The following is a 27,449-nucleotide window of genomic DNA, read 5'->3' on the forward strand; positions in this document are numbered from 1 at the left end:
AGAAACAGATTTACATAACTGGCAAATCATAATTGGTCTGTTAATATCTAGGATAAAATGACTCAGGCTGCTGACAGCCACTGTGTGCAACGCATTCTCAGTCTTTTTTGGGGGTACTAAAAAGAACTGGAAGAAAAATCTCTGGCTTTAGTGCTACTTTGTAACTACCTGGCTGGATCTTTCTTGAGGAACTCTACAACCTGTACCTCTATCTAAGCTCTATATACTGGAAGAAACAGCATTTTGTCCCAGGCTCTATACTACAGTCAGTGCCTGTTTGCTCGTAAAGGGTGGGTGTAACTCAGACACATACATTTCACTTCAGCATACTGGTGCAAGTTGTGTCTACATGGCACAAATTAGTAACCCCAGTACATTATGGCTTTCAGCCCTCTCAATGAGCCCCTTAACTTGCTTTGCCACACCTTTTCAGAGCAGTAATGGAAGAGTGTAACCACAGAGTATATAGTGCTGGGATTCTTTAAATTCTAAGGAAAAGAAACAGTGTTGTTAATCTCTGAAAGTGGAACATTGAACTTGTAAGCCTCATAAAACTTTAAATCTGTTAACATGTTTATTTTATTTGCCACAGAAGATGACACAAATGAGGATCCTTCTAAGACAGTCCCTTGCACTTCTGAAAACGTCTTATTTTAAATGTTCACAACAGAATGACTCACACAACATGTACAAATACTAGAGCATTGAAAATCACGTATAGCGAGTGCAAGTAACTGACATTACGAAAATGTGTAACCAACAAACTTGCCCTTCATAAAACTCAACTTTTATTAAAACTTTAAAACTCTCAGGTTTCTCTGCATTTCAGCCTTCAAGGTGACAATGTACAGTATTGCTCTAACATTATATGCACATTGTTTGCAAAGTAATTACATAATTACAAATAACTCATAAAGTGAAATACACTGTTATAAAAGGCTGCCCAATTTATATTAATATTCAGACCATGCGGGTGATAGGTGTTATATTTCAAAATAAAATAACTAAATAAATAAACAAAAAATCAAAAGTTTTCTAAACAGTGCATAGTCATATCTATATCTATATGTCTATCTACTGGATTTGACATTATTTTCCAAGATGCCTTTCCTTACTGTTCTTTTGTTTCCCCAAAACAAACTTTGGTGCATTCACAGATTAGTGCATATATTACAACATTTGAAACATGATTTTTAAAAATGTTCTTGTCCTACCTTATTTTATACATTATACTATTCAATATACATGTATCCCCTATAACATATATCCATATATTGCACAATGTCTGCAACACACATTCCTTGACTACTCACCTGGAAGTATCTGTCTACAAATTCATTGTGAACTGATTTATCTGCTAAACTAGGACTTTGTCATAAAACAAATCAGTAAACAAAATATGCCAATATTTTTCTAAGAATTTCCATCATCCTTGTTTCTCAAGAGCTGTGTGTGCGAAATACATACTGACAGAAATATTCTCCTGGAGGGCTTGACTCAGACAAGCAACTGGTGCCAGAGCCATGGACTAAAACTAAATGCAAAGAAATGCATAACAGTATCCTTTGGGAAGTCATCTACCCCTGGTAACTATCATATTGACAACACACCACTTTGAGTTGACCCAGTAGTCAGGGACATAGGGATACACATAGATAATACTACAGCCTTTGACCATCACGTGTCTACTGTAGTAAGCAAATCATTCTATGTTGTGCAACTTATAAACAAAGGTATGGCATCTAAGTCCAAGGAAGTCATTGCTCCACTGTATTCAGCATTTATCAAACCTATCATTGAGTACAATGCCCCCTTTGGTATGTGTCTAACCAGGCATATCTAACAATTGGAACGTCCACAGAGGTTTCTCACTAAAAGAATACAGGGCATATGTAAAATGACCTATGCAGACTGCCTCGAGGCCCTATCCCTGTATTCTGTCTCCTATAGGCTTTCAAGGGAAGATCTATGCCTGGCATATAGGGCATTGTCAGACCGCACTCTGATGGACCTCCTGCATAACCGCAAAACAAACAACACCAGAATTACACATTCTACACACACAAACCTTGCCTGTGATATAAATAGGACCTACTAGAGAGACAGGTATGTTTCCTAGAGAATACCCTGCCTATAGAACAGACTCCCCATCAATATGAAGCAGAGTTTCTCCTTCACCCAATTCAAGTGTAACTTGGACAACTGGATGGGGAACAGTAAATTCACCCCTGGTTTGACACCTATGTCTCTAATGGACACAGGCAGCCTGTAAATGGTTTATCTCCCAGGCCCCTGCTTACACTTATTAAGGGTATCAGAACTTCTCAGAGATTTGGAAGAATGGCTAGGCTTAAAAAGGCCCTTGTGGTCAATAGCCAAGTAAACACACTGTTCCATCCTTTGCTTTCCCCACTGGGCTAGTACCTACAAGGCTGAAAAAAAAAAAAAAAAAAAAAGGTTATAGAAGGAGAACCTGGTAAGTCCGACTGATGTGGGTCCGGGGGGGTTTGAAGGTATACATGTAGGATATCACAAATGATACAGTCTACAACTTTACATATGGGTTTAATCAAGACGGATGACCTATGGTTTCCAATGTCAGTATACCCTTGTGGAAAAAGGACATTATAGTTTCTGCTTTCCAAACTTCAAGAATGTAAACTGTGGAGAAGCTTAAGTTAAATTTGTTCAGCAGGAGCTCAGATAGACTATATTTGGCACCAATAATCATGTAACCTGGTATGTTATCATGACCCAAACAGGTGACGTTCATAGCTTCTGACAGGTTTAATAGAATTTGTTCCATAATGATTATAGGGTAGCTCATACTGAAGATTATGTGGAACCGCTAGAAGTGTATGTGGTGTAAAATCAGCACTAACTTTGTCAGTTAGGATATTAGCCATTCACTTGAGATCTAACTGGGTAGTATTGGTGTGGAAATCTCCAATTATTGTTAACTTTTAGTTCTTAACTTCCTGACATAGTTAAAAAAGAATTCATAATTACTCTTGGTTTTAGACAGAGGCTATTTTTAGTTCATATTAAACTTTAAGCTTACTAATGACAACTTTAAGATCTCTGTTAGCTTGCCTAGCTAATCTGTTAAGATGGGTAGAATGTGTCATATTACAAATATTAAGTGATGTTGTTTATATAATTTATTTATATTTTAATCCTGTGATTTGATTTTTTTATATTTTCCAGTAAATTCTGTGGAGAGAGGAGCCACTTTGTTAATAGAATGATTTAACTGTGAGTAAAAATCACATGCAGAGGCAACAGCTCTGGCACTGGGGTCCATTTAGGGAGGATTACAGCTGAATATACTTAGATCACATACTAAATGCAGGTTATCTTATCTGAAGTCTTAAAATGCAGATGTATTTGCATGAGAAACATACCTTTCAACTTCTTTGCTCAAGAATAAAGGACAAAGCCAAAAATAATTGGGGGACAAACATCCAAAATCAGGGGCAGATTTTAAATATTGCTCTAATTCAATTATAATGTTAATAGGACAGTAAATTGTGCATTAACATGCATTTTCTGAACAACAAGACATATAAAACCCTAATGTCTGAAATAACTGCCTGACATCCACAGTGATATAGCAGATAATACATAAAACATATAGGGGACGGGGCAAAAACATGAGACCAAATCAGGGATTTTCTGCAAACTCAGGGACACCTAAGAGGTATGAGGGGAAGAACCTCCTATTTTAAAGTAAAGATTATGGATTTATAGTTTGATTTATTGAAGGAAGATGATATGCAGGGGTATGTGCAGAAGAGGCCATAATAGTCAGACAAGACGAGGGATGCTGGGGCACTTAGAAGGAAGGTTAACTATGTTTTCAAAAGGGTTAGCATTTATTATGACTTCTACAAATCCAAATCTTGGCACATGAGGATTTTGTCTGAAGACCATCTGAAGGAACTGCAGACACTAAATCAAGGACTAGAAGAAGTATTTTCAATACACTGAAACCACATCTCTGGAATTACATATATATTAAAGCATTTATACTTAATGTCTGCATTTGTATTTAACAATTGCAGTATGTCAGTGATACATTACTGATCTCTGTTATGTTGTCATTACATCAGACAGCTTATGTATGCTGTATAGTGCTTGATGTCTGTAAATATCCCAGAGAGTACTAGACATCTATTCACTAGTGAATTGTGGTCACAGAAGTCATAGGAAGGATTCCAATGTGTAGATATGGATTCATAGCATGGCCTTATAAATCAGGAACATTACCAAGTTTCATGATTTACATGTATGAACTCAGCTCTGTTAGGTACTGTATCTTAGAGTGTGGCTACCCTCACGACTGTACACCAATGTCCAGTGAAGCCTTGTAGACATTTCTTAAAACCACAGTATCATCTTTCTCCAATGAATTATTTACTTACATTACCAACCATGCAGGGGGAATCAGCTAGTCAACTAACTGCAAAAATTCAGACGATGCATTTGATGATTTATACAAGGCAGTTAGCATGTACAAGCATCTTTTAACATTCACAATGCATCACAAAATTAGAATGTTACAGTTATGTATGAAATTATTTTTCATTAACTTTGTTTCCATAATGAAAGATATCTACTTAATTTATTGTTTTACACCTTTACTATACACGGCCACTGTAGTAACATTTTCACAGCAACCCTTTCATAACTATGTTATGCTTTTGTAAACCCCAAAACATAAATTGATACAGTTCTCTGTTCCTTTAAAAACTTCGAGTATTAGATGGATATAAATGATTTATAACCCCATTGTGTTTGCAGATTTTTACCTAAAAGGCCCTGCAGTTTTAATGAGAGATCTGCACATGTTCAGCTACAGATCCCATGAAAAGACTGTGCCCAAGTGAAACATGATGAAGCACCCACTCGTAGAATGGTATTACATACTTCCGAATCTACTGTGAGAATGCAAGTTTCACTTTTACCAGATGTTTTCTCTTTTCTGCAGTTCTGTGCAGTAGTGATGTTAGTATATGTAACAAAGGAACTGTGGCGGTAAAGTATCCTACACACAGGATGTCCTGCAGAAAAAAAAACGTAGTGATTTTCCACAGATGCTCAGCTGGTGTATATTCAGGAAGTCTGTCTCAGGCAATATGTACGCAGGATGTCTGATTTTAATTTCTCACAGGAGACGTGCTTTTCTGCTATAAAAGTACAAGCAGTTACAAATCATCAAGATAGATACGGCCAATTAGTAAATAAAATAAATAAAAGGTATATAATTATTATCTGGTCAGATAAGGGAACAAGTCCTTCATACTTACTTTTCATCCATGACCTGGGATATAAAAACAGAATACAGACATTTTCAAGTGATCACTCAGTAAATATGTTTTGGAATCTGAAAGTGCACGCAGAGCATGCACCTATACAAGGGGAGAATATACAAGCACCACAAAGATGTGATACGTTTCGGGGTGTTCAGAAGTGCTTCTGCCTTTAATTATGTAGCTACCAAATGCATAACACATACATGTATTAAGTGCATTTTTGAAATCTGAAGCCTTGTGATTTATTACGCAGGCATGTACACATATATGTTTTCCACACCTGTGCATCTACTGAGTGGAATTCAGAGTACATTTAATAATATAATTCTGCCACCTGTGCCATCAGGATATGTCAAAGCAACCTTAACAACTCAGTTTCCCCCTCAAAAAAACACAATAAATGCATAAATCGACTCATGATAACTTCTTCTGATCTGTACCATGGCATACATGGTACAGATCACATGTGATGCATTACAATTAGTAGGAGAACATCTCTGATAAGATTCCAATATGACAGACTACAGATAAATACAAATTCCTCCATACCAAAGTAGCAGTATCCTGACACATTATAAAAGTACGAGTTGCTGCACCTGTAAACTGTAACTCAAATTTAAAATAAAAAAACAGTAAAAAAATCAATGTAATAAATTTCTCTCATTTCAAATCAATGAAAACATAGAACACTGATTATTAATATCAAGTAAATTAGCGAAACTGACAACCAGATCCGAATAGGGTATCAATTAACAACATAACAATGAATAAATAACAGCAGCAAACCACCTGATGAACAGAACATTGTATATATCGTGTTACAGCAACAATGGATGTTTCAGGTTACATTTTCTTGAGCTGCAGCTAAAGTTTTTTCAGCTTCTATTTTATTTATCAGTGATTAAGTAGCTGTGTAGTAGTAAACATGACTAAATACACTAATTACACAGTAACAGGTTACAAAGATCATGTCAGAAAACTTAAGTTGTCTGTGTATAAGACGTTTTATAACTATGTCTTCATCTGCATTAATGTTTGATGCGACAGAGCTGTTGCCTGCAAAAGGGAGCCAAGTAATGCATATGGATGCCTAGTCATGTCAATCATCCATTAGTCTGTTTAAGTAATACAGCATTCGTGATGTAGACAAAGGCTCTTATGGAGCTTGACTTTTCAAACTTTCTGATAAAAGATTTAAAGAAAGGCTGTATTTTACTTGAATGTTTGCACTGCATTTTTTTTTCCAAAAATGACCACAGAATTTGTGAGTCTATGCAGCTACTTTGTATTCTGTTAAAATTCTTGAAGCACTGGAATTGCAGAGTCCACCAAGACTGTGCTTCCATGTAATTCATGAAAATGTAAAGTCATTTTAGGTAGCACACAATACATTCGGTGTTCAAAAAATGATCACATTTTGCAAGCAGGTTATGATTCCAAGTCGCAGAGAAATGAAAAATGAGAAGCTACATTTGTTTTCAAGCAACATATCTTTGATGGCCCATATGTGTTAGGATACATCTTTTTTTTTAAGAGATGATGAAGATGGTACTAAGCAGTACTGGTACTGTACAGATCCAGCCAAAGCAATCAGTTGAAACAAATAGAAAGGCTATTACACTGAGAATCCAATTATATGTGGGGACACTCCTGATACCCACCTCTGCCCAGGACCAATGCAGAGTCCTGGGTGAAGAACAAAACAAATAGATTACATTAAATGTACGGTGGAAGAGAATGACATGATAAAGTAGTCCAATGGTAATGATCAAGCTCTTCAACAACCTGAGCCCAAAGTGGGAGACAGTGGAGTGAGAAAAGTTATGGATTCTTGTTGCCCATTTTCTCTAAGACAAATAATACAGCAGTGCTGGACAGTAAACATTTGATGAGGGTACATCACCCCCACCAGTTGAAGAACTGAGTCCTTGCTCACAACAGAAGAGTCCTCCTAACTCTGAAGGACTGCAAAACATTAAAGAGACAGAAAATATGGGGTTGGTGGGGATAGTGAAGTTTCTCCAGGGCCATTAAAAAAAAAAATCTGTTGCATGCTTGTAGTAGCAGATGTTGATGAGATTCCATCAGCATGAAATGAGCAGCTATAAACATTACACTTAACAGAATATCTCAGGGCACCCTAAGCAGAATGGCATGAAAATGTTAGCAATTAAGTCAGGCCCATCAGCAAAATAGTAAGCAGAGAGAAGGGCCTTCAGCTACAAGACAAGGTCCAGTCACCAGCTTTTGATATACTTTCACCTCTGGATGGTCGGAAAACAGTGGAAAATCCAGCTGCAACTTCCACAGGAGACAGTGATAAAGCACTGGGGATGGACAGCCAAACAACTGGAACTTGGCACTGGAGATGAAAAGGTGGCACTGAACATGTTGACCCCAAAACAGACTTGAACGTCAAAACAAGCACTTGCATTCAGACAACAGCATTAGGAATTATGTAAGAAGTGACAGTGCAAGACAGATAAGAGCAATGAGCTTCTAACCAGAGAGAGTCCAGTGGCACAAATGCTCTGTGGAACAAGACTGATTGCAGCCACTTTCAAGAAAACTTGTTAATATATTGAGGCAACTCCAGAGCTTCTACCAAGGCAAACAACAACTGCAGTGAGACAAGTCATAGCAAACAACAACTGCAGTGAGACAAGTCACAGCAAACAACAACTGCAGTGAGGCAAGCCACACCAAACAACAACTGCAGTTAGACAAGCTATAGCAAGCAACTGCAGTGAGACAAGCCTATATCACAGTAGCATCAATAAGTGATACATAAAAGCCTTAAAATTAAGTGACTCCATATCTTACTATGCACACCATACAAAATAAGGTGTCTACATAGTATTGTATGCAATCCTGTGTGATGGGAAATGCTTTAATATACTAACAATATAATATACTACTGTTATCTTCCACTTAGGTCTATTACATTTGTTATATCTGCAAAACTTGCTGCAACAGGATGGCATATTACTTCTCATTATTTTGTGATTACTGTATTTACTGGAACTTTTCTCTCAAGGCCTCCACTGAAAAAGGATGACAACAGAGCTGGATATCTTGCTCATCAAAATTTACACACATTTATATAATAATAAAAAAAAAAATGGATCAAGATACTGAGGAAATTGACTTCCCAAAATAATAAACCCAGAAAGAACCCGACAGAGGAATTCATTTAGATGACAGATTGGCAGATTTAATGGGAATTATTCAGTAATTTGTGGGACTCCTTTAAGAAGAACAATCCCAGTCTCATCTGTGTAAGTGGACTGGTCTATTGACCCTATTCAACCACAATCCAGGCTCAAAGAGCAGAAAATACATCATGGTCTTTCAGTCAACAATATTAAATACAAAATGAGTACATAGCAAAATTCAGAACATAGTAAGATTGAATGCCAATAGATTAACATTAAAAGATCCAGTCAGAGTGCATTGAAAAAAAGATATATAGAAAATTGAAACTAAGATGTGCATAAAATACAGTGCAATCATACACATAATGCATAAATTCTGTTGTTGCTGTGTCTTTTGGCTTTTCCCAGTTAGGGGTCGTCACAGCGGAACTCCGGTCTGCTAATGATTGGCAGTAGATTTTTACGTGCCGAGTTGCCAGCCCTGATGCACAACCTTCAACGACGGTACGCTCATTCACGCATGTCTCCAGACAGAAGACGCTCTAGCTGAGAATCGAACGGGACAACATCTTACTGCGAGGCGAAAGCACTACCGCAGCACCACCACTGCATACGTTAGTGCATAAATTCTGTTATACTTGTGAAATATTTGCATATAAGATGCCACATTAAAAGGGTGAGAAAAGTTTACAATCTAGTATTCATGATATGGGATGGCAAGTTACCTAACCTGATATGGGATTGTAATTTACCTAACCATTGTCACGGTAGCAGTTGCAAGTTGAGTCAGTAAAAAAATGCTTTTTAAGGCATCTTTGAAGCTTAAATATTATCTAGTTTTTTTGATATCTGCAGGCAATTGGCTCCAGGTAGCAGGGCCTAGTCTAGAGAAAGCTCTCTCACCTACAGCAGTTTTAAATGGAGGACATACTATAATGAAACTGTTATCCTGTGTATTTCTGAGTACATAATGCTATTTATTTTATTTATTTTGCATTTGTTTACCAGGAAAGTCCAAATGGACACAAGTCCTTTTTCAGCGGAGACCCAGGGAGAAAGGCTCCACATAAAACACAGAAATGTAAACATTTAGAAGTACAGCTTACAGTGAAATGTGCATACTCATGCATTTAGCATGAAGTAAAAAAAATCATTAGTACACAAGCATTCTACAGGATCCACAATATATCACAGATACATTTCCACGTAAAACAGAGAATATCAGCATTTACAAAGACCAGTTACAATGAAATGTACACATTTATGCATTTAACACAGAGTAAAAAAATTTATCTACCAAGCATTTCTACAGGATCCACATATATCACAAAGAAGTGTATACAAGCAGATTATTAAGCATGTAACACAGAGACAAAACAAAGACAGTGTTAACATGTTTATAGGTTAAAAATCCATAGATATCAAATACATACCATAAGTAACTGGTTAAGAATGTTTTTTTCCCCATGTGTATAGCTTAGCAACAGAGTTAGAAAAACAATGTTTGTGTTTGATAAGTAAGATGAGCTACTATTAAATGGGAAGAGTGTAACTGAGTACTAATTTGTAGACAGGGGTGTTGCCTTGTAATGGTAGTTTCACTCAAAGAAAGGGGGGCAGTGACCATGTTTTATCACCTTTTAAATTAGAGTACATAGAACAAAAGTGGCTCTATGAGACACTGAAAGCGATTTGGAATTTTTTTGCAAACTGCTGCGGTGTATTTGGAGGGGGTCTGCTAATAGAACGAATCTGCAGATTTTATTCTCAGCAGTCTGTGTTCTGTCAGTATTGTGGACTGAAAGCATAACAAGAAAATGAAGGCCATATTCAAGCTTGTGTATTAAGATATTTTTAGCAATTGGACTTGATGGAGGCAAAGACCATGACATTGGTTTTCTTCGGGTTAAGTAGTAATTTCGTTCTTTCTCTCTCTTTCTCCCTCTGTCTCTCTCTCAGTCTCAGTGCATAACCAAGTAACATTGTCATTTAACTTGGTTTGCAGGACAGACTGGCTAGAAGTGGATTACAGGAGCAGCATATCATCTGCGTAGATTATTAATTTAATATTTGGTAATTCTAGGGGGAGATCATTAACAAAGACAGTGAAGAGAAGAGGACCTAGCACAGACCCTTGTGGTACACCTTTATTAAGTTTATAAGCAGTACAGGATGAGATATTGTTATGGACCTGGAAGGGTCTGTCTTATAGGTAGCTGCAAAACCATCAGATAATGTTATCTCCAAATCTGAGTTGTTGAGTTTGTTTTGTTGAGTTTGTTGAGAAGGGTATGGCTGACTGTTTCAGAAGTCCTTGTCATGTCAACAAAGAGACCTGCAGTAATAAGCCCCTCAATCAGATTGCAATAAATGCTATCAGTGGCCAATACCAGGACAGTAAAGGCATTGAAGACATTGTGAAAGCCATGCTGTGCATCACATAGCAGGCCATAGCTTTTAACATGCTTAAGTAGTTGCTTGTATGAAAGTTTCTTTTATTCAAATATTTTGGTAATAGGGCACAGACTAGAAATAGGTTTATAATCTTTCAACCCATTAAGAGAAGTGACTTTAGGTAGAGGGATTATAAGTGTGTGCTTGAATGCTGGTGAGTGAGTGCCTATGTTGAAAGAGAGGTTAAAGATATGAGTAAGGGGTTTAGTGATATTTCAACTGCACACCATAGGAGGGTGGGATGAAGATTGCTAGATTTAGATGATGAATTGTTGAGATTGAGAAGTAGGGACCTGGTCTGTTTTACTGAAATTTCAGAGAAGTGAAAGGCAGCTACATAACAGTCTAGAAGGTACAGAGCAGGGGGTGAAGGTTCTTGGTGGGTGAGTAAGTTGTTAGAAAAGTTTTAGTCATGTCAGTTATGATGGACTGCAAAAACTGAGCATAATCATTAGCAAAGTTGGAAAGATTTAATGTTATGGGTTAATTCTTGGTAGCCAAAGAGTTATTTAATGCCCCTGTTAAGCGTTTTATTTCTTTCAAAACCTGATTGGGTCTAGACTAGTTGGCTTCCTGTTTTTGTCTAATGCACAGGGCTTTTGCTGTATTTGTTGGAATTCCTGCTTCTTTCCTTAAACTCAGAAAAGTTTGGTGTAGTGCTGTGTTGTTGGGGTTTCCTTTTCAGTTTCTTCCAGGCTGAATTTCTCTCTCTAATTTTGTTTTAATATCCATTGAAGGCCATGGGCAACACTGTGATCTAAGCCTTCTTTCTATAATGGGGTACAATATATCCTGAATTGTGGTCAGTTTTGTGCTGAAAAATTCTTAAGTAGAGGTGGGTTCAGACATGGCATACAGGGGAGTCCAATCTACAGCAATGAGCAGGGTGTTGAGATATATATTGTTATAAGATTAGGCATAACTTTAAAAGGCAAAACATTAGTACAATCAGTGATATAAACTAAAGTACTTATGGCTAGCTGTGTGGATGAGGTAGGTGACATTAATAAAAATACTCAACATTTTCATTACTGCAGTACTACAGCCTTACAATTAAATGCATTCCTAGTGTTTGCCATTTTGGGGTTACATTTCCATGAATAACGTATATACAGTGGGTGACTATTTCTTTGATAATTCCGTGGAGGACTATCAGGGTTAAAAAGTTCCATTGTGCAAATATATCTGCGAAATTATGCAAAAACAGAACCACATTTAGGGTGAGGATAACGGGGCAGTTAACCCAAGTATAAACTACTAGAGGTTGAGTTTGGCAGATTCCAATCAGTCTTCAATGCATTATTGTCATTCATACACGAATGTCAGTAACATATTGGTGGTTAGAACTTGAAGTACTGTAGCACTCCGTGTGTGTGTGTGTGTGTGTGTGTGTGTGTGTGTGTGTGTGTGTGCGTGTGTGGCATAAGTTGTAGCAGCTGCTTGCTACAAATAAAGTTAAGGAGCACCAGACTGATGGATAGTACAAGGTTTAAGAATAGCTATTACATCTCTGTGTAAAAATATGGCAAACAGCTGTGGTATGATAATCTTAATGGGAAAAGCAATTTAGCCCTCTGATTCAAACCACCAGAATGCACACACTCACAGACACAGCACAGAGACAGACACACACGCACACACGCACACGCACACACACGCACACACACACACACACACACACACACACACACGCACACACACACGCACACACACACATGCACACACACACACACGCACACACACACACACACACGCACACACACACACACACACAAACTTCCATACACACAGACACACTTCCATGTAGTAGGCACTATATGGAAAAAGTAATCTCTAGCCTTTCTGCAAAAACTATCGTGGGCAGTACAGATAGTAGTTGGTGGTACGGTGAATGTAACTACATAGCACTGAGAAGTGAAAGCAGAATAGATAATCCAGTTCACATGGCTATTTAATGAAAGACTTTTTATAACATATAGTACTTTGTGAAAAGTGCACAAGTTACTGTTTATTCCCCAATTTTCTGCAGATGGAAATTCTCCAAAGTCCTTTCAACCCTCTACAAAATCGCTTCTCACTGCTGACTTCTGCCTCATTCAAATCCATATTATCTCCTTTACACCAACTTCATGTTCTCTGACACCAGAACCTCCGTCTTTGCATCTGTTCTCTCGTTGTCCTTCTGCAAAATGAACAGAAACTTTGCAGAGGCTCTACAAACCTGATTCAAGTCTTAAATATTGCTACGAACCAACAGTCGTCATTTTAGCTTCATAGGGAGAGTCCGTATTTTTTTCATTGATATCTTATCATTTATAATAATACACCTGCAGAGCTTTAGCCCCTCATCAGAAATCAGTCAGTCTAAGCACTTGACTCCAGTTATTCCCTTTAAGAGGGCAGATATCAAACAGTTGTCCAGCCCTTTTCCATGGCCATCCTCTGGCCACCATGTCTACTCTCAAGATTTTGGTAAGAATAACATCTGTGATGCAACCATTATGCCAAAGGTCCAGATAATTATCTGTTGGTGCTTTTTCCACTATGCAGAGGGACGGAGCCCTGACTATATAGCTCCACTGACCATGATTTGACTGGCAAGCCCTGTCACTGGAGGAGACAGCCAGGGACATATGGAAGTAAACAGCCAGTGAAAGCACAACTATCCCAAGAAAATGGAGACAGTAATCTGTGTCTCACAGCTTGACTACCAACTGTTGGAAGACAGAACCTGACTCAGGAGCAGACTGAAAACTGACAGTGCTTCAACCTGCCAAGCTGTAGATAAGGAGAAAAAAAGTGCCTGGCTGCTTACCAGAAGGGTCAAACATCAGGCAGGTGAAGGTCCCAAAACAGATGAAAATAAAAAGCTTTAACCAAGTTGAGAATAATAGATGGATCCAAATGCGATGCAGCCTAAAACAAGAAACATCGAACAATAACAGGCCAACAAGAGTGGGCCACTGAGACCAGTTAAACTGAGTATGTACACTGCATTTGGCCTATTATTTAGCCTGTTATGAATATGTGCATACAGTCCCCACACATACATATACTTACATATGTATGTATAAACATACATACACAACCACAGTACCCATATCCCCAGTATATACACTGTCACTGTCTTTGTAGGCTAAGCACAGACATAGCAGTACATTAAGTGAAGACAAGCCCTTACATCTTTAGTCTGAAGGAAAAACCTATACCCTTTTAATAAACCCCTAACAGCATTTGCCAACAACCAGTTTGACTTTACTATTTTAAATATACCCACCTAATATCACTACTTCAAGGATCTGTTCCAGCTTTCTTTTGCATAAGAACTGTAAGAAATGATGTTGACTTCTTGAAAAGACTGTCCATTACATAACCATCAATATTATTAAAATAAAATATGTAATCTGCATTTGCAAGTTTTCCAAGTGCTAGAAGAAGTACTCACAAATGCACACTTACAAGATAGCCACTTTACATGGAAATGCATACCTGAAATCTTCAGGGAATTCTGCGACAGCCATGTTGATGACATCTAAAGCATGCAGATAGTGCTTCTGAGCTGAGAGCAGCAATGCCAGCAAATGAAGCAAACGTATGTCATCCTGCTTCAATTTAAGTGCTCGCTGTAAATGTTCCATAGCCATAGAAACCTGCAAAAGGGAAAGAATAATGTTTACCAATGCACTTCAGATCTGATTAATGTATACTGAAAACAGATGGGGAAATTCCCACAATACCACAAGGAAAATGCCTATTCATCCAAGAAGACATTGTACTTCTAAAATTAATGCAAAGAGCCCACTGTCACATAAGTAGCTACTCCTCGTGCTAATGCTACTATATAAATAGGTACTGTCTGGCATATGTAAAGAGTAAACAGTAATAATGTTTTTGGTATACTAGTGTGATCTTTTTAACTGTCAGTAACTCTACTATAAAGAAAAGAAGGGTTTGGGGATTGGTAGAATGGTCAAGGTATTTACCTCAAAGACATAAGGTACATGGTTTGAGTCTCACATCTGAAGGGAAATTAGCTAGGCTTAAAATGGCCTGCAAGGATACCTAGCCTAGTACTTACCTAAGAACCTAGGAAAATAATTACTGGTACTAGAGTGGTACCATCAACCCCTACTGGAAAATATTCTGTGCATGTCTGTGTGCAAAACAATCTAGTCTGAGTTTCAATTATTGTTTCACTGATTGCAGTGAAAGGCACTGGTGTGAGGTGCCAGAAATCCTGGTGAGACAGTGATTATAACTGATCTGATGTTATGGAAGTGTACAGCTTATATGGGTGCAAAAGATACTGGCTACTAACTGAAGCAGAACTGTCTTAAGGCCAATCTCCTCTCATACACTATTTGGTGTCAGTGGTGGGCATTTAAAGACCACATGCTATCACATATAAATGATGGCAGCAATGCAAAGGGAGATGGTAGCCTCTGTTCACCACATATAATATGCATGCACTGGTGTGGATATATTAAAAGATAAACTTGTGTACCCTGAAAAATATTTTATTTTACCAAATGTGTGTGTACCCTTACAGCCACAGGGTAAATCTACAGAGCAGTTAAGAAAAAGGCAAACATGAGTTCCATCAAGTATGAAAAATGCCAGTGTCACAGCTAATGAAAACAAATTTGAAATTTGAACTGAAAGGAATCCAACCCGCCTACATGAAGAAGAAAGAGGTGATAACCACCTTGGGTACAGCTAAGATTTAGCCCACCGAACCCATGGACAGCCTGGTGGTGGCTGTGAGTGCACAGCATACAGCAAAGTAACTCAGCTCATCTCCAGATGATCACAAAATGCAGCTTGAAATGAAAAACAAAAATGTGCTATAACTGGAAATGAGATTTGTTAAAGAAGCCAAGAGAATTAAACAGCTTGAAGCTAACAGAGGGAGAAAAGGTGGCATGAGACGGAGATGCCAGCACTTCACCAGAGTCATGTAATAGCAGTGAAATCAGAGCCCTGGATGTTAACTTCAGTACATGAATTGCTTCCTCAGTACATAAAGGGGATTGCTTTTAGAGCTTTATTGAAACATTTGAACAGGTGGGTAACCAGCACAAAACTTGACCATAGGTAATGAGGCTTTTAACTCCTTGTGGATAAGACAGCACAGGCATTATGTAGGATGATTAATGCAGACTGTTGTGATAATGATAAAGTCAAAAGTGCTTTGTTTTAATATTTTAAACTAACCTCTGATAAAAGGAAAAATGTTTAAGGAACACAACATACTTCTGATGCTCAAAATGACTGAACCTGTTGAGGTTTGTGGCACTTCTCTAACAGCAAACAGGAGACACATGCTCTTTTTTATTTCCTATCATAACAGACTATACTTCAAATGCTTTTGTATATACTGACTGTCATAGTTGTCATTTTCTTGTAATTATTTTATTACACCACTGATGTCTCCTCATGCTTTGCAACATCCTATGTATTTCACCATTACACTGTATGTATGAATGGGATCCGGACTCATGCTCAACTAGCATATCTCCGAATCACAAAACATCGAACACACACACACGAAAGTGCTTAACATCGACAAGCACTTCCGTGTACGTGTGCCTGTTTTGTAGATCGGACTACAGTGCTGGTAAGGGAAAATTCCCTTTTCCCCACTGTAGTGCAATCTCTGAGTGAGAATAATAAAGTAGGGGGGTGCAGGGGGGCTTTGCCCCCCTGCAGAAATGTAGATTTGTTTTTAACTATGCATACACGGAAGCGCTTTTCGATGTTAAGCAGTTTCGTGTATGTGTGTTCGATGTTCTGTGATTCGGACATATGCTGGTCGAGCATGTGTCCTAGACCCATATGAATATATGCTTTTTTCAATCAAATCTATACTACTGTTTGATTTTATGTTATCTAATTCTCAGGAGCTTTTCTCCTTGAGCCTCCATGGGTAAACAAATAATAATAATAATAATGCTATTAACTGTTTCCAGTTTTTGTCACATTTTCAATGGCTTTATTCAGCAAGGACTTTACTGTTTGGCTAAAATACTCCTCAAATTAATGTGTCTAAGGATGGCACACGGAGATTTTAATTGACTGACCTTAAAGTATTAGCATAGTAAGAACACAGCCCCATGATCAGTGAGTATTTCCTTAGGTATACGTTCTCTGCAAAATAACAAGAATAGATCCTCAGCTCTAGATTTAGCATTAACTTTTCATAGTGGAGTAGCTTCGGGGTACTTAGTTGCATAGTCCAAAATAATAAAATAAACTGAAAGCCATTGACTGATTTTACCAGTGGTCCAATAATGCCCATAGCAACATGTTCAAATGACACCACTATGACAGACAATGCTATTAAAGGATTTTTAAAACCTGGGTATGGGACTGTCTTTTAGCATTCAGTGCATCTGGCAATGAAGTTCTCAATGTCTTTCATTATTTCTAGCCAGTAAAATCTTGCTAAGATAACTGCTTTAGTTCCATGTGTTAAGTGTCCATTTAATAAATGGCCATGTGCTAATTTTGTCATTATAATAATGAAAGGCTTTTACACTAACAATTGGTATACTATTCCCTTATTAACTATGTGCAAGTCATTTTATAACTCAACCTATGGATAAGAAGTCACTGCTATGAATATCAAATCCCTGTCTAAGAAGGGCAAATAACACTTTGTATAGCCACTGCAAGCACTGTCCAATCCAAACCAGAACATTCAAAAAGTGTCATCTAACAAGCACAAGTACTTTTGAAATCACCACTTGAAGTAATATAATAAACAGGATCAGATGTGTAGCTGGTTCAATCAGTGCCCTGGGACAGTACTACTAACCCCACTCCCAAAAAAATAAATAAATAAACCTCTTCACTGTAATAAGCCGAACTCAAAGATCAGCTTATTACAGTTTGCTTTATGCCCCTACCCCCTCTCCCTTTCATTAAAGTGAAAAAAAACAAATGTTTCTTCTATTAGCACTCCAACCAGGTGGCCAGATGCATGATACGCTCTCTCCCTCCTGCCCTAGTAATTCAGGTCCTATTTCTGTGCCCTGCTCGCAGCCCTCCTTCAACTTATTTTTATAGAAAAAAAATGTCTTATTTTTAAACTGTAGCAAAAAGTCACTATGGTTTCAACCTTGCTTTCACAGAGTGCTACAGCACTCATGTTTTACTTTATAAAAATCTTTTTTAAACTGTAGCAAACTGCTAGCTACAAATAAAGCAAACAGTTGCAGCACTTTACACCCTGCTTGCACTGAGCACTATAGCACTCAGGTTTTAGTTAATAACAATTGTAGCAAGTAGTTACCAAAGTACAGGTATTGCATTAGAAATCGGGATCAGCTGATGGTGCCCTCAACACTTTGTATATTGGGTAGTTGCCCCTCTTACTCCACCCTAGCTACGCTACTGAACAGGATAGCAAATCAAAGCGAGTTTAGCACTTTTTCTTTCTTTCAAATACATTTCTTCAGAACTAATTTAATTTCACCATTACATTACTTTCAAACACCAAATAAATCCCTCCCACATACACAGTTAAACCAACCACATATTTTTTCAATGTTCATTCAGTTTTTAAAAGCATTTAATATTAATTGCCTCAATTAAACTGGGAGGGGGTAATAACATACAGTTTTATTTGTCAAATTCATTTATTCTTTTCAAGGCTGTTGTTTAAATCACTTCTCTTTACACCTTCTTTTAACATAATCAGTTACGAAAAACTTTAAACTTTCTGCAATCAGTAGAATGTTTAAATAATTTATTTGTTAAATTCATATTCTTGATGGCAATGATATGTTCTTTGATTCACGCTGATAGTTTCCTTTTAGCTTTACCTATATAAAGTGCATTAGAGGTAACACACACACACACACACACACATAAAACAATATGTATCACTGTCTCTGAATTACACTTTTATCTACCAGGAGACAAATAGCTTCTATCCAACCTTTCCAATTTTATGGTACTTCCCATATTAATAACTCTACATACCTTACAAAACGCACATTGAATGGTGCATTCATTTTTAATTACTACACTTTTGCTGTGCTTATTATGATATTGCTAACCACAATATCTTTCAAATTCTCATTCTTTTTGTTTAGAAATATTGGATTATTACCTATCACTCTACTTAACCTAGGGCTATTGGGTCTAAATTAGATAAACAAAAGTTTACCTTAGCGAACGCTCTAATAATCAAAGATCCCGGACCTCAAACGCGCTATTGTGGGGGGCTGCGGGCCCCACACCCCCGTTAAATATATATACCAACTCCGAGATCACACTACAGTGAGGAAAGGGCAAACATTCCGATCTTCACTGTACCGCAATCTCACAAAAAGCATATCGAGGTCCGGGATTTTCAATTATTAGAGCATTCGCTAAGGTAAACTTTTATTTATCTAATACAGACCCGGGCTATCTTCTACAATTCTACGATTCTTAATTATCATATGTCTTAATTCATTGGAATCAATGCTATACGTAATTAGACAAGCCGCATTAAAATTTAAACACATCCCTCTTTTGTGACCTAATTTTTGCTTCTTTATCTAATAAATAATCTATTTTTATTCTTTTATTTTCTCCAAATTACTTCTAATAAACTCTAAATTATATCTTCTCTCCAAAAACAATTTTCCAACCTTATTAACTAATTTCTGAACTTGTCTTCTTTGCTTATAAGTCTAAAAGGTCTAATAGCCTTTAATAACACTTCCCTTTACATATACTGGATGGGCACTATTAGCATGCAAGTTAATTTGGATCAACATGCTATTCTGCAAAGTTTGCAAACTTCCTGGAGATTATACACACATGGTAGCCCAGAAAATGCAAAAACAACCACAAGTATTGTCAAGTCTGGTGCAGAAATCCTCAAAAAATATAAAATGTACTTTTGGAACTGCCACTTGAAATAACATAGTTAACAGAATTGCAATTCAACAGTAGTTTTATGCTTTCATCTTTATTTCACACATATTTCTTCAAAAACAAACAAAAAATATATACATAAATGGTTTACTAATAATATTGTATTATATGGAATGATAAGGAAGGTTACCTTGTACATTTGTATATTTCTTGGAATATTTAAAAAACATTTCAGATGTTTTTAAGTTTACTTATAAATGGTGTAAGACATCAGTTTTATTGATATTCAGTTAGCAGTTAACGAAAGCACAAAATGCTGTAGTTTAGATATTTACAAAAAACTGACTTTGTTAAAATATATTCACAAGCTGACCATACCCTTCCAGTATGTAAAGAGAAAGTTGTTATCAAAGGCCAAGCTATTACAGCTTCTAGATTTATATGTGAATAGGACAAGTTCAAAAATGAATAAGGATGGAGAAATTATTTTCACAGATGGGATATAAATCAGAGTTTACTATAAGTATTTTAAAGGAAATAAACCTAAACAAAAAAGAAAAAAAGTGATTCCTTTATTAGATAAAAAAGCAACAGAAATTAGGCCACAACACAGGGACAAATTTGCAGATTTTAGTGTGGCTTGCCCAGTTATACATAGCATTAATCCCAATGGACTGACTAATAACTGGAGAATAGTAGATGGTAACCCTGATTTAAGTAGAGTGATGGGTAATGATCAAATATTTGTAAACAAAAAGAGCAAGAATATGAATGATATTTTGAAAAAGCAGTGCAACAGCAAGCACGACAAAATGTAATGATTAAGAATGCAAGCATCTTGGAGACAAAGATGGCCGCCATTCTATAAGCACTGCAGTACTTCAGCTCTCCAATGACCAGAAACAAAAATCATCTCTGCGGATGTACATTTGGAGTTAATCAACTAACTGACAGCAATTAATAAACTACTAGAAGTCAGTGATCTTATCGAGAAAAAAAAATTGAAAAAAAATACTTGGTGATAACAGGACTGGAAATGATTGCTTGGTTGATTCTGAACAGAGCACCAAACAAAGGACTGAACTACCTCATTACTCAAACCTTTACTTGGTAATCATCTCTATCTGCAGCATTTCAAAATGTCAAAAGAAGATAAAAATATGGACACTACAACTACTAAAACTAAACTGTCAGCATTACAGTCTCCAGAGAAGGAATCCATATTTAAGAGACAGAAAACATTCAGACAGCAAGAAACTGCAAAAACAGGGGCATCAGCGAAATCTGATCAACAGGTTATGATGGAAGAAATTAAGTCTGCATTATTGCCTATACAAGATGCATTACAAGACCTAACATCCCAAACACAAACATTTAGTGAGACATGTAATCGGATTCTAACAAGAATGGAGAAAGCAGAAACCAAAATAGCAGCAAATGAAGACAATATAGCATTGCTCACTAAAAGATCTGAATCACATGAGGCTGATATTCAAATGATGCAAAACAAAATTCTGGACCCGGAAGCAAGATCAAGACGTAACAACATAATCATCAGAGGGATCCCAGAATCAATCCAATATAATGAGCTGAACACTTCTATCATACAAATATTTGAAACATTACTTAAGGACTCTGTGGATGTTCAGCAAATTGTCATTGAAAGAGCTCATAGAGCTTACAGGAATTCCCAAGCTTCAAATACACCAAGACCTGTGTATGTCAAAATATTAAACTTCCAGGATGTGAATAAAATACTTCTAACCATAAAAAAATCTGGGGGATCTATAATGTGGCAAAGTTATAAAGTTTCTATAACACAGGATTTACCAGCACAAATAAGACAGTCTAGACAAATGCTGGCTCCATACTGTAAGTTTCTAATTGACAAAAACATTAGATTTCAAATGAAATATCCTAACAGTTTAATCTTTACTCTTGATGGCATTAAATACACTGTAAATACAAAAAAAGAAGCCAAACCCACCTTTTTGAAGCTGTTTAAGGCTGTGCCACCGTCTGAAAATTGAACAATCCATCCTGGCTTCTTCCTGCATTAGAGTGAATGGGAGACTTCATTTACGTGGATCCGAGGCTTCAAAATCCTTTGTGTGTTCTTCTTTCTTCAGCAGGCCTGGTAATTCTCCGTTTTATCTTTTAATCTCGTCTTCCTAGCTGAAACACGAAGATTCCACGAAGTTTTATGGCTTCTACGAGCGCTCCTGACCCACGAGGAAGCAGGAAACAAGGTAAAGGAAGCAGGGGGACCGTTTTGAGTGTGGTGCAGCTGAGAGGTCCGTTCGCGAATTGGTTCCCCCGTCACGAGCGCGAAAATTCGAAAAATGAACTGCCTGGACTGCTGCAACTGCTGGGAAGCAAGAAGAGCTGCTGTAAATCGAAAACAAAGCTTTTTGGGACTCTTTTGATGCTAAAATGACTGTGAAACGATCAATGAGGTAAAGTGTGTCTTGTATGGACAAAAATGTATGGTTTGGCTGTTGCTGTATAAGAGTCTATGGCTTAGTGGTAAATCCAGGTAATGCAGTCTATTTTTTGTGTTATTTTTTTTTTTTCTCTTTTTTTTTTTTCCTTTGCAGGCTTGTTTTGTAACTTACTGTGTTTTATTTAGTGAATAAATAAGTATCTTTTAATTGTGATCAGTTTGGGGAAAAGGGAAAACAAAAAAAAAATATATATATATATATATAGCATAATTAGCAAACAGTAGCAGTAGTTGTGTAATATAGGTGATGTCTAACTGTAATGATCTATAAAAATTAAATGCAATATTGTAGGAATGTTTTGAAGATAAATAGCTGACCTAAATAATGGCTTGTTTTAAACAAATGTATAATAACTGTGTGCTTAGTAGGTGAACTGCTAGTTAAAAGGTTTTGGAACAAGTAATTATAATGCTAACATATTATTGCTGAATTTAAAGTTTGTTAAAAGTGAATTATTTAACATGTCAGATACAATTAGTTTACATGAATATTAGGGAAATGTTCAGAGCTGTAGTTACTTGAGTGCGGTGTTGAGTAGGGAATGTCTGGGTTAGACTTTGTAGACGTAGATATAGTTGATGTAGGTTTTTTGCATGCTATTTTATTGTTAGTTAATAGAATTAGTAGATTAGCTACTTGGGGAATGTTATCCAATGTGAAAAACCTATGTTCATCCTGGTCCGGAGGAATAGTGGATAGGCACTGGGTAGGGATGGGATGGCTGTTTTGCTTCCAAAAAATTCACGTAATACCAACACTTGTCAATTTAAGGTGGAAAACAAAAAATAGATACCATTATTCATCAATTCATAGTTTAGAATGTGGATAATAGATTCCTGGAATGTTAAAGGACTCCAGAACATGAAAAAAAGAAAGCTGTTTCTGCATCTGTTTTTTAAATCAAAAGCAGGTTTTATTCTATTACAAGAAACACATTTGACTAATGACCAGTGGGAAACAATGAAGGACAAGAAATGGATTAGGAAGGTTGTAAAGGCGGAAGGGACTACGAATAGTGCTGGGGTGGCAATTATAATCAAGAATCAGTTTCAAGGAGAAATTTTGGAGGACAAAATAGATAAAGAAGGCAGATGGTGTTTGGTGGTTCTCAAAACTGAAAGTTTGGATAAGCCTATAGTACTTTTATGTGTTTATGCCCCAAATGTGAACCAACATCATTATATAGCTTCAATTTACTCTATTCTACAGTCATATAACAACTGTTACATAGTAAAAAGGCAACAAGCAGCTGTAATAACACCCAAGAAAGAGAAGCCATTGTAATGCTTTAACAAAAAATTCTGCACTGCTTCAATTCCTAGATTCTGTGGAATGCAGGTGTACAAAGACACCACATCAACTGTTAACATAATATGCTGTTTTGAATCAAAACAAAATGTAGAAAAAAATGAATTTAATTTTTTTTAAAAATGCCATGAATCACGTAAAAAAGAAGTTTCCTGAGTAATAATAGGATCCAACAAAGCATCTATAATTAGGGCTAACCCTTCAGTGATCGAATGCGAAGAAGAGACAATTGGTCTAAAAGGGGGATTTACTATAGATTTATGTGATTTGGGAATACCAAAAAATACTCCTATACGTGGCTGATCAATAACACAAAATTCATACAATTCACAGCTGATGTCACCATCCATTAGGGCTTCGTATAAATACGAATATATAGCACGTTTAAACTTGTGTATTTCAAAAAGTGATATGATTTCATATTCTTCTGTGTTATTCAAAAGTTTTAAAACCCCTTCTGTATAGGAATCTATTGTCATAACCACTATGTTATTGCCCTTGTCACTTTTCATAAATCTTACTTTGTCACACATAGCCCTTAATTTTTTCAAAGCTTTAACCTCAGCAAATGAGAGGTTATAATCAAAACTATGCTTACTATCTAACAACAAAAAAATATCCTGTAAACAAATTTCTTCAAAGATGTTTAAAGTGTGGTGTAATTTATGTTTTAAAACTTGGTTTAAATTTTGTACCCCATTCTAGGGCTGACTATGTTAAAACTGTTGTTGATGTCAAGAAGTATGTGAGGAAACTTAATTTACATTATTTGTTACATGATGTGTCCAAAACCAATCATGTATTCCTGAAGCCATCTAATTTTTGTCCTAAATTACACCACACTTTAAACATCTTTGAAGAAATTTGTTTACAGGATATTTCTTTGTTGTTAGATAGTAAGCATAGTTTTGATTATAACCTCTCATTTGCTGAGGTTAAAGCTTTGAAAAAATTAAGGGCTATGTGTGACAAAGTAAGATTTATGAAAAGTGACAAGGGCAATAACATAGTGGTTATGACAATAGATTCCTATACAGAAGGGGTTTTAAAACTTTTGAATAACACAGAAGAATATGAAATCATATCACTTTTGAAATACACAATAACGTGCTATATATTCGTATTTATACGAAGCCCTAATGGATGGTGACATCAGCTGTGAATTGTATGAATTTTGTGTTATTGATCAGCCACGTATAGGAGTATTTTTTGGTATTCCCAAATCACATAAATCTATAGTAAATCCCCCTTTTAGACCAATTGTCTCTTCTTCGCATTCGATCACTGAAGGGTTAGCCCTAATTATAGATGCTTTGTTGGGTCCTATTATTACTCAGGAAACTTCTTTTTTACGTGATTCATGGCATTTTTTAAAAAAATTAAATTCATTTTTTTCTACATTTTGTTTTGATTCAAAACAGCATATTATGTTAACAGTTGATGTGGTGTCTTTGTACACCTGCATTCCACAGAATCTAGGAATTGAAGCAGTGCAGAATTTTTTGTTAAAGCATTACAATGGCTTCTCTTTCTTGGGTGTTATTACAGCTGCTTGTTGCCTTTTTAGTGTTTTCCTGGTTTTGGTTCTGGTACTTTGTTTTTTAACTGTTACATAGTGATGGGGGGGATTGGAATGCTTACCAAGATTCTAAAACTGATAAGTTGGGAGCTTCGACTGCTTTTAATAAGCAGGCAATGGTAGCGTTGAAAGAACTGAGAACGGATTTTAAACTGTATGACCCTTTTAAACACAAACACATACAAGCAAAGGCAGAAAACTTTACTTTCTATTCTAGCTGCCATAAAATGTGGTCAAGAATTGATTTTTTTTTAATTCCAGAAGTGCTCATTTCACTTGACCCTAGGGTTTCTAATCAAGCTAGACAGCTCTCAGACCATTCTAAAATAACTTTAACTTTAAAGACCGATATTTTGAATACTAAAAATCATGGTGGATATAATTGGTCCTTAAACCCATACCTATTAACCAAAGAAGATATAGTACAGGAAGTTAAGGAGATACTTAAACAATTAGTGTACAATATACCCCGTAATGAACATCCATTAGATATAGAATGGGCTACAACTAAAACTTTGTTAAGAGGATTATTTATTCAGAAAGCCACTTATTATAAAAAACTCCAAAATAAAGAACAACTGGATCTGGAAACTAAAGTACAATTATTGGACCAGGAGCTGATGAGTAACTACACTGAGCAAACAGAAACTGAGTTGTTAAGATGTCAGAAAGAGCTGTTTCTTATGCATAACAGAAAATTGACACTGTACGAACAAAGAAGTTTAGTTAAATATGCAAATCACATTCAAACTCCCTCGAAAGCATTAGCCCGTATTATTAATCAGACGAAATCGACATGATTAATTACTGAAATAAATCATAACAATACGTTATATACTGATAAGTCAGATGTCATGAAGATTTTTGCATCAATTTTTAATCAGATATATGGTGAGCAACAAACTCATGGGCATGATGAAGAGAGAAAAGAGTTCTTACAGAAAATTAATTTTCCCAAGATTGACAAGGATTCTCATGGAGAATTGACTGCATTGATTACAGTTGATGAAGTTCTAGAGGCAATTAAGAAATTAAAGCCACATAAAGCCCCAGGACCAGATGGTATGACCTCTGAATTTTATAAATCTTTTAGTGGGATTCTGAGCACCGTACTTTCACAGATCTTTAATTATATCATTTCGAATGGCAGCAATGATCTTCACTTTAATGCCTCAAGAACAATTCTGATATTGAAAGAGAATAGTGATCCCAAAAATCCAGACAATTATAGGCCCATATCATTGTTGAATATTGATATGAAAATCATGACATCTATTCTAGCTAGTAGACTAAAAAAAATAATAAACTTGATAATATCAGAAGAACAGGCAGGGTGTATAGATGGGAGACAGACTACAGACAATACATTAACTCTTCATACTTTAATATCTTATGCAAAGTATAAAAATATGAACATATATGCTTTAATAATTGATGCTCAAAAAGCATTCGATAGAGTTAATTTGGCTTATTTATTTGAAACATTATCATATTTCAATATACCTCAGCTTTTTATTTCTATGTTAAGAAATTTATACAAGAATGCATACACTAGTTTATATATAAATCATGAATGTTCCAAAAGGATTCAAATTAAAAATGGAACTCGACAGGGGTGCCCATTGTCTCCCATACTGTTTAATCTGTATTTGGAACCTTTATTTCTTCATATGAGACAAAAAGTTTTTTATAATTCTCCTGTACTTCTTGGGATAAAGGTTAGGATGGCTGCTTTTGCAGATGATCTAAATATATACAGTACCACACCGGTGTCGGATATGGAAAAAATACTAACAGCAATACAAACCTTTGAGAAAATTGCTAACTACAAACTAAATTTAAAAAAAAACAAAATATTCCCTCTAAAGACACCTACACCTTTTTCAATGCTACCATTGATAGGACGAGTAAGGACAGAAGAAAGAATAAAATATTTGGGGATTGACTTCTCAACTGAAAATAGAGAATTTTTTATCAACAATATTAAGGCAACTGGAGACCGAATAACAATGGATTTGAAAAGATGGAGTAAGTTGAAGCTACCGATGATGGCAAGAGCAGCGATAATAAAAATGAACGTTCTCCCCAGAATGCTATACATTTTTAAAGCAGCACAACTTAAAATCACGAAATCCTTTTTTAAGCAATTTCAGATAGGATTGGGGAAATTTCTGTGGGAACCCAGAAAAACGAGAATATCCTATGAGAAACTGATGGCTCCTAAAACGAGGGGGGGTTGGATTTACCGGATTTTGAGATGTAT

General features: G+C 36.3%; 1 protein-coding gene across 1 annotated transcript in view; it reads right to left on the reverse strand.

Moving 5' to 3' along the window:
• TTC7A (tetratricopeptide repeat domain 7A) overlaps positions 1-27,449 on the reverse strand; it is a 2,391,665-nt gene that overhangs the window by 1,098,973 nt on the left and 1,265,243 nt on the right. The window contains exon 15 of the mRNA XM_044060227.1: positions 14,414-14,574. Within this exon, the coding sequence (XP_043916162.1) occupies positions 14,414-14,574 (161 nt within the window). The remainder of the gene's footprint in view (positions 1-14,413; positions 14,575-27,449) is intronic.

This window comes from Protopterus annectens, chromosome 1.part0, assembly GCF_019279795.1.
Source record: "Protopterus annectens isolate FY-2018-M chromosome 1.part0, PAN1.0, whole genome shotgun sequence".
In the NCBI taxonomy this organism is placed as follows: Eukaryota; Metazoa; Chordata; order Ceratodontiformes; family Protopteridae; genus Protopterus; species Protopterus annectens.